The 9,526-nt window shown below is 41.5% G+C and overlaps 1 protein-coding gene across 1 annotated transcript; it reads right to left on the bottom strand.

The window, feature by feature from the left end:
* Positions 1-7,637: 7,637 nt before the first annotated feature.
* On the bottom strand, positions 7,638-8,716 carry LOC147906194 (expansin-A11-like). Its single transcript, XM_087388940.1, has 3 exons — positions 8,587-8,716; positions 8,055-8,355; positions 7,638-7,944 (listed from the first exon to the last, which is right to left on the bottom strand). The coding sequence occupies exons 1-3, from the start codon at positions 8,714-8,716 to the stop codon at positions 7,638-7,640; spliced, it is 738 nt and encodes a 245-aa protein (XP_087245066.1).
* Between the last annotated feature and the right edge of the window lie 810 nt (positions 8,717-9,526).

Genomic DNA, 9,526 nt, shown 5'->3' on the forward strand with positions numbered 1-9,526 from the left:
AAGATCAGGGGAGGAGAAGCTCTCGCACTGTGCTGTAGAGGGGCGAAAAGATTATGTGAACAGCTACTAGACTGTGCAGAGGGGAAGCAAAGATTATGTGAGGAGCTTTCAAACTATGTTGACACATTTTAGAGCTTGGTGTGTCTAGGGGGATTCATTATGAGAGGGGATATAAGTTGCAGGAAGAGTTCAAGGGAGAAAGAAATAGTTAAGAGGGATAGAAGACGAAGTAGTGGAGGCTTAAGTTTGTAGTTCGAGTGCAAGGGAGAAAGAAACAGTCGAGAGGGATAGAAGACGAAGCAATGAAGGAAATGAAATAGTGGACGCTTAAGTTTGTAGTTCGAGTGCAAGGGAGAAAGAAACGGTCGAGAGGGAAACAAGACAAAATAGTGAAGGGGATGGAATAGCAGAGGCTTAAGTATGTAGCTTGACTATAAGGAACTATTAAGGTGAGATCCACTGTGGTGGTTGGCTTGAATTTTGACTAATTCAATGCACCACTACTACCTTACTTGGTAATGAGTTATTAAAGGTGATTAGGCTTCATGATTTATGTCTGTGGTAATTACTACTATCTTCCCTCAGTGGTGGCATCTAAGATTACCAACCACGTCTGTGGTGGTAGCTAAGATTCCACCGATCTAGCAGTGAATTACTAGCCATTGTAGTGGCCCATAACTATTCACTTGCCAGTTACCACCACCAAGCTTGCATGCATGATCAATAGAGTGCAGTTGCTTACTAGTCATTGAGCTTGCATGCTCAGTAAAGTGCATGGTAATGAGTGATTAGAGGTGATTAGGTAGATTCCACCGGGCTGGCAGTTAATTACCCCTCAAGCTCACTTCCACCCTCACTCTACTTTGCTCTGTGCTCCCTCCTCCAACTCTCATCACTCATCTACTCCCCTACTCATCCACTCCACTATTCACCCACTCATCTTCACCATACCTATTACTACTAGGACCCCTCGATGCAACGTTTTCTGCCTTCTTATATAATATGATTGCGTTACACTTTGTAGGACTGGAAATGCTGGCTCTTGTGGAATCCTTTCGTTCTATACCCCCAAATTTGATTGCGTTACACTTTGTAGGACTGGAAATGCTGGCTCTTGTGGAATCCTTTCGCTCTTGTGGAATCCTTTCGTTCTATACCCCCAAATTTGCATGTCACCAGCTTGGATGGCATGCACACCTTTGGCCTCTATATGGCTGTGCTGTATGGATTCCCCCTAGATGTTGATGAAGCGCTCATGAGGGGCTCATGATTTTCAAAGCAGAGTACTCTCGTCTTGTTGGGGGGGCTGTAATCTAAGACCTGGCAATGTGCATAGTCTTTGGCCTCTCCATCATCTCTTCTGTTGGCTCCCCAAAAAATTCGAATGCAGTAAGTTGGACCGGTGCAATACTGAGTTGTACAAATATCCTTTTGCTACTATCAGCAATTGACAATACTGTGTTGTACAAATATCCTCTTGCTCAACGAGGCTCATAGTAACCACTCAGCAATGGCTGGATGTAATGTTTTGGCCTCTAAGGCTCTTAGCGACCTTTTGGCTCGCTAGATGTATTATTTTGGTCTCTAAGGCTCTCAACACTTGCTAAGTTTTTACAAATGTAATCTCTTTTGCTCAATTTTAGGTTCTCAGTATAATTTTAATATAAACCACTCAGCAATGGATGAGTGATTATGGTAGCTAGATATAATCTTTTGGCCTCTAAGGCTCTCAACAATTGCCAGGAGTTTTAATAAATGTAAGATCTTCTGTTTAATTTTTGCTCTCAGTATAATTTTTACATAACTTACTACTGGATGTAGATGTAATCTCTTTTTCTCAAATTTTCTCGATGAATTGTAGTTGATTATCTAGATGGCACCACCGAGCCTCCAGTCACCACAGTGGATTGGAATACTTTTGCCCTTATTTTGGATTTATTGCAACAAGGTCTAAAATACCAATAAACTAGGACTACATTTTCCTTGGTTTAGGACCAGAATAGTGCTAAAATTGTTGGAATTATGGGCCTAATTGTGTGCTCCTAACCCCCCTCATGGTGGCTCCTTGGATATATGAATATTAAAGGGCTATTGATAGGTGACACATGGAATATTGGGGAGAAATTCCATATGTAAAAAGAATAATGAATGCTCTTTGGTATATATGAGGTAATAGATGGATCGTCCTTCGATCACGGTGGCCTTTTGCTTGGGGCTGAAGGAGGCTATGCATGGCAAGGAGGCGAGGGATGGGACCCCCTCATACTCAGTGCATCCAATAAGAGGCTACCATGTGGTAACTATCCTACAAAAATAGCCCCAACAACCCACCATGGTGGTTGCATGGAGATACATCTAGAAAAATACAATTAAAATTTAGAAAATGCAATTGATGATATGTCTCTTAACGGTCCCCTCTAGGGGCAAGGGCCATAAGTCGACATGGCCCTTGCCCCTAGAGGGGACTCTTCATAAAGGGCCATATCGTCAATTGCATTTTCCTTAGTTGCACAAGGAAATACATTTTCCTCCAAGTGCTTTAATATATAACTCCAAGAACCAATGCAGTGGTTGTCATAGATCTCCTTCTATTTTTCAATGCGATGGTCATCATAGATCTCCTTCTGTAATAAGTAAAAATAGGTAATTCCATAACTCCAAGAGCTAGTGCAGTGGTCACTCCAAGCCAACCTTGAATTTTTTTGATCTGCATGGGCGCGCTGTTTGGTGACAGGTGGCAAAGATGCTACAAAAGGATGGGCAATGATAAGTGATCCAGGCTAGAGACTATGTTGCAGTGGTGTTCAGAATGATAGATTGTGTCTTATTATTATGCCATGAACTAGCACAATGGTCTCTCCATGAATTTTAATGATCTACATGGGCATCTCATGGGCATGTTGCCCAGTGACAGGTGGAAAAGTTGCAACAAAAGGTTGCATGATGACAGGTGGTCAGGCTAGAGACTGCATTATGTAAAGGAGTGCAAAGATGCACATTGTAGTCAGGTCAGAGAATGCGCTACGTGAAGCAAGGCAGACCTGTCATGTGTCGAGCTCTACGGTGTTCAGAATAAATAGATTGCGTCTCATTATTACGCTAGTGCAGCATCATGATGTCAAAATTTTTTTTGGTGAGAGCACGGGTCTACCCCAAATTCAAAATCTCACGTAGAAGCACATCACATCGTGGCATTAAAATGGCCCCAAAAATAGTTCCACAATTGGCTACACCCAAGCAAACATTGACCCTCATATAAAGTACTTTTGCCTCCACCATGGGTTTCTCACAAGGTGAATAAGCTATGGAAAATGAATCACACTGCCAAGTGGTGGTGGAAGAGATTAAGATAGATTTGGAATTCGAAAATTCCACTCTGACAACAGGTTTTCTTGTGGCGAGTTTTGTTGGGAGTTCTTCCATTTGGGCAACTTTTGGCATGTAGGAATATTTCCAACTAGTTTTTTTTTTTTTTGGGCAAAAAAAAGTGATTTATATTAACTTGAGCAAATTTTGTACATCATCAAAGTTCATCCAATACTAGTGAGTGAACCTCACATAAGCTTACTCTCTTACAAAAGACTAGTAATAACTAAAAACAGTAAACTCCTCAATAGATATTGAGAGATATGCTTCATTAACATGAAAAGAGAAGCTAGTGGATTCCTCATTGGAGTCAGTAGTATGAGCTATATTAGCACAGACAACAAGAGCAACAAGAACCTCAGGAACATTTCTAGTAGGAGTAGCAGCAAGTACACTCTGGATAGGGTCAATAGACATGTCCTCACTATCCTAGAAGCTGAGCAAAGAAAATGGCATCATCAAACATCTGAATAAGAGGAATCCGAGTGGAGGGACCAATAGCAGTAGAAGTAATCTCAGTGGAAAGGCCAATAGAGGAAATCTGAGAGGAGGAGCTGGTAGTAACAGAAGGAAACTAAGTGGAGAGGCCAGCAGAGTGAATTTGAATGGAGGGGCCAATAGCAACAGAAGGAAACTAAGTGGAGAGGCCAATAGAGGGAATATGAGTGGAGGGGCACCAACAGTAGTAGAAGGAAATGAGTGGAGGGGCCAGCTGTAGTAGTTCTCCTCTGTAAGAAGTTAAGCAACTTTGTGTGTTCATCAGAGATAAAGCAGTAGCATTTGTGTCTTGAGATATTAGCATTCAATATGGAGTGTTCCATATTGTAGGCACTTATATGGAAATCAAGGCATCTTTTTTCCTATCCCACCATGAAGCAAACAAGACATCATACAAAGCTCTTTATGATTAAACTAAAAGTTATTTCTCATTAGGGGAAAAATGGGGTCTCAATTAGTGTTTCCTAATTTCAAGGGGTTAGAGAGAGATTTGGGGTGTACCAATGAGAGTGCTCCTTTGTGTGGGGTAATGGTATGTTGATGTGTACAAAAGGCCATGTTGAGCATTTATGGGTGGGTATACAATCTGAGGGATACATTCAAATTTTGAGTAGAACTCTTCCAGCCATTAGATCAAGTCTATCTAAACCCAAGGAATACAATCAAAGGATAAAGGGACTAAATCTAAACCCTTGAAAAAGGGAAGGATCTAATGGATGAGATCAAAATAAAAGGCAAGTCATTTTCAGCCACCATCCATCCAGATATAGATCCAAGGGTGGAGATGGAAGAAAAAGGTGCTAGAATATGGGCCCTTGATTCCATCAAGATCTAGTAGAGGAGATGGATGCAGAAGGCACTGAAATCCAAGTCCAATATGCACTTCAATCTCATCCCTTGATCTCATCTCCACCCTCCAAAAAGTGCCTCAATCTCATCCCTTGATCTCATCTCCATCAATTGCTTTCATCTCCACCCTCCAAAATGCACCTAGATCTCAGCCCTTGATTTGATCTCTTCATCTCCACCTTTGATTTATCCAAGATCCAATGGTCCATAGCAATATATGGCGACTTATCCCTCTTTATTAGACCCCTTTTGTCAACTCTTGCCAGTTTGGAGCCCACCAAAGGTGCCTCCAACCATTGTGAGTATCCTAGGCCTTTGATCCATCCACCATCCACCTCCATCTAAAGGCCAAGTTTGATCAATTTCAAAATAAAGGTAACCACGCCAATTGAGTAAATGCTATGGGACCCTTAGCCCATGGGTTACCATAGTGGGTTCATTTGGTATTAACTTAATCCATTTCTTAATCCATTCCTTATGAGGCCTTTTGAGACCCTGATTCTCCCCTAATGAGAGATCCATATGAACCATAGAGCATGGGCCCTTATTTGGAACCAAGGCTCATGCCTTATTTTGCAAGCATGTCCTAGTAGAATAGCTTTCCAATTCATAGGTTCTCCACACTCAATCTAAATTAATTTCCAAACTCTTCTGGCATGCGAACAAGTAACAAAAAGATGAAAAATATCTTCCATGGAGTCACTTGAGTGATCTCTAACATTTGCCATCTCCCTTTCCTATTTTGAATCCATGGGAGTTTGTCATCGCAGATGTTTGGCTCCACGGGAGTCTGTGCCTCATCTTTTTTGGCATTGCTCCAATACTTGTGATTTTTGAAGCTTCCTTGGGCAGCGTTTACGAGCTCGCTTTCCAAATGCTACCTTTGGAAAGTTCTTCTGGATCTTTGGGATACACCCACCTAGACAAGATTTTGATCTATTTTTTGTTTGGGTTCGCTACTGAGCACTCTGGACTCTATGGAAGGATAGAAATATAGATTCTTTGGTGATCCTACTTTTTCATGTTTTTCTTTCTCTAGGCATTCTTTGCAGAAATCCTTCTATGATTGCTTGCAAACTAAGTACCTAGATCCTGATGTGTATCTATCTTATATTGAGATCTTCTCGTGATGTATTTTTCCACATCTCGTTTTGGGATAGTGATTTTGTAATATAAAGCAACAAAATTTCCACCAAAAAAAAGAAAAGTGTGTGTGTGTATGTATGTATGAAAGTCCAAAATTCGTATGTGTTTATATAATAGAATATAAAAAACCTCTAATTTTTTCCTTTATAAGTCATAAAGATGTACAAACTCAAAATGCACAATTACTAAATTATTTCTCTTTCTTTTTTTGAATTTCATTTTCAAAAAATTTTAATGTATTTGATACTAATTTTGTTGGATGTTGTGTTCCCAATTCCTACATTGTGTACATCCCTTGAAGGGTACATCTAGCTCACATTTGCTCTGTGGAATTTAGGAATTATCAAAGCAAGTAGGTAGAACGCATTGCTTTTGTTCAAGCCCAGCATTTTATTATCCACAAGATTGAAGGAGCATGGCTGATGATGATGCAAAAGATTTCTATAGCCACAAAGATTTATACCAAGATGAAGTTTATTACCAAACATGCAATACCTTGAGTGAAAATGTTCGAGTACTTCCTAGGTGGTAAACAATACATCGCTAATGTCATATTCATCTTCGATCTTCACATGAACATTTGGGAAAGGTAGTTGTTTCAAATTTTAGAGTGTGGAATGGTCATTTGTTTTCAATCTGATATGGTTGGATGGAACGCTAAGATAGTTTATTTCATCAACTTGGGTGTAAATATATATTTTTGTGAATGGTTGATAATATAAATTTCTCACCTATTTAAGAACCACTTCATCTAGCCTCATTTTTTATAAGACACTTCATGAAAATCTTAAAGTTTTGGATTCAAGTCCTAAATCCAAACATGGTGGTGGAGCTTTGAAATGGTTTCTTTAAATGAATTCTCCTCATTTGATACCACTCATATAACACTCCCCCCTCCCCCCACACCAACTAATTAATTAATAGGAGTTTTGACCAACTCGGTGGGCCTATTTGGGTTAGACCACCTTCTTTTGCCCAATAAATTAATTGAATTTTAGCAAACCTAGAAAGCTCTTAGCTAAGAAAAGCCATTAGTTTGGAAATCAAGGGCCTCTTGAATGTGTTAATAAGAAGTGTAGATGTACACACTAAAGGTGGTGGAAATAGTCGGTTCTTAAAATCAATCAATTAGTTTACGCTTGGTTTCCTCCAGTTTCCTTAGGAGAGTTACAATAAATTACATGGTTTTCTTTTGTTCGCATATATGCCTTTTCAAGTAATTTGTTGGTACTTTAAAATTGAAATCTCTACCTTATCTCTCTTTCACTCTAGCCTCCACCTTTCTTTGGGTATATATTGTTGTCCCTGGTTCCCCTTCCGTCCCTGTCTATTTCCATTCGAAGCCAAGCTTTTACCACGTGAATGTAAGACGCAACGAATTCCTTATCTTTCTTTACAGATTAAAAGCAGGTCGAAGAACTTAGCGATGCAATCGGGCCTCTTTCAGACCTGTATTAGGAATCTGCAGCATCGGTTACCAAAACCTCTACCGTGAACAATGGGGAATTTGCTTTCACGAATTTTGTATGACAATTCTGCGCAGAAATCCATCTATACACACGCACGGTTGAAGGTAATATATATATATATATATATGTTTTTTTAACGTAACATTATGGATAGTATTCTTGCCGCGTCTTCTATTATTATAACACAGCAAGAATAAAGCAAAGTGGGTAGCGATTTAAGGCGCACCTCGACTTCCTTTACCTCACCGCTGCAATATTACAAAATAGATATGTAGTTGTATACGCCAGTAACATTTCCTTGAAGACTAGTTAGTAGCACTGGCTCCCGGAGAATGCCTGGCCAAACTGCCATGTGGAAGGAGCTGCATCGTACGAGGTCACCGTATTGCCGTCACTCAATGTGACTTGGAATGACAAGCTTTGTCCCTGCAACAAATCGCCGTTTTCCCAATTCTGGCCCCAATTGCGGGTCATCTGTATCCATCCTGTATTAGAACCTTTGATGGATGCTGCAACGACGTCGCCAGCACATCCAACGTTTGTAATGAGCACCAGATTGAAATAAGGGTGGCCATTCACGGTAAAACGAATTCCGCCGGACCTTACGCAAGGCACTCTGCCAGACAAGAAGGAACCGGAAATCACGTAAGGTACAGATGCAGCATGGAATTGATTAACGATTCAGTTTCATTTCGTTGTATCAGGAAAGCGTGAACAGGATCGGACCTTTGGTACTGAATGGACACATGGCCATTTATCACATAAGCTATCTGAGAGAAAGCAGGCTCCGACAGGTCAAAATGATATTTTGGTGGATCACACCACCCGCCATTGCTTCCAGGAGGACACAAGTTTGTAGCCGTCACTACAGTCGTCGGATTTCCGGGTAAGCAACCACTGTCGGCCCAACATCGAACCTCGAAACAGGCCCCGCATGTAGCGCCACCGTTGAACAAAGGTGTGCTAAGAGCTGTAGTGATCGTGCCGTAACCTTGGGAAACCTGATTCCCGTAGCCGCAAGCACCGTCTGTTGAAGGTAATTGCAGACTGATTGAGCTTCACGCACATTAATAGACAATGCAGGAATGTACTAAGGAATTGCCCACAATGAGACTTACTTTGCACAGTCATACTATCGATGGGCCTTTAAAATTGCAGATGTTTTGTAGGTGTGAGTTTTTGGGGTAGAAAAAAGGAGATAGAGAACTTTCAACGGGATGGGAGACTTTCGCCCCCTTTGCGAGAGAAGACCTGTTACCGTTTGTTCCTGACGCATCACTTCCTCCATAGTAGGTCGCATGCGCCCCATCAATCCAGCAGTAAGACCGTGGCAGCCATGCGAACAAAGCGAGCCACAGGACGGCTACTAAGAAGATAGCGTGCGCCATGCTACAAAATTTCAGGTGGGAACTACATCACTATAGCTATATGCCCTCTATACTAAACAAAAAAAACAGAACTTGAAAGGAAGTACTCATGACACACAAAATTCCATTCTTTTGTGATAGTAGAAGGAAAAAAAAGACAGTATCCGCTGTTTTACTTTATGCCAGTTGTTAGTGAAGAAATTGTCAGGGTGGCGGGGGCGAAGCTTACTGAGTAGCTGTAGGCTCCAGTATTGAAAGGAAAGAGCTGGATTTTACTGTAGACTTCACTAGAGAGGAGCCTAGGTCGGAGGCGCGATAAATTTTACTTGCTTTGGTGCTTTGTGCTTCTAGTGGGACAGGATGTATTCTCAGCTGTGGGAATGGCAGAAAAGGAATTTCGAGCTGCTGAGGACTGAAGCCAAGTTTCTCTGGAAGATGTAATGAATTGAGCGAGCGAGAAGGGCGAGCCAGGGTGTCTTGAATCTGGATGTGGACGGAGGGCGGGAAGAGGGAGGAGACAAGGTCACAAGGAGACGTTGGAGGGCGGCGAAGTTCGTTGAGATGGGAAGACAAATATATAGCCCGGAGATCGTCCAGTGCGGCGCTCGGAGGCGATGATCACGGGTTGCTGATCAGGAAGAACGTGAAGAATTAGGGCTTCTGATATCATGCAGGAGTAACATCATTCAAACGATCAGCAGCATCACCGATCATCCATCAGTCTGATTAATCAGGCGGCATTTCGATTGAACCGGAAAGTTACTACCCACGTCGCGATCAATTCCTCCCCCGCCGGACCAGAAATTGCCGTCCGAATCCCGATCAAACTGC

This window comes from Dipteris shenzhenensis, chromosome 1 (assembly GCF_047967505.1).
Source record: "Dipteris shenzhenensis isolate YYH24624 ecotype China chromosome 1, Dip_SZ_1.0, whole genome shotgun sequence".
Taxonomy (NCBI): domain Eukaryota; kingdom Viridiplantae; phylum Streptophyta; class Polypodiopsida; order Gleicheniales; family Dipteridaceae; genus Dipteris; species Dipteris shenzhenensis.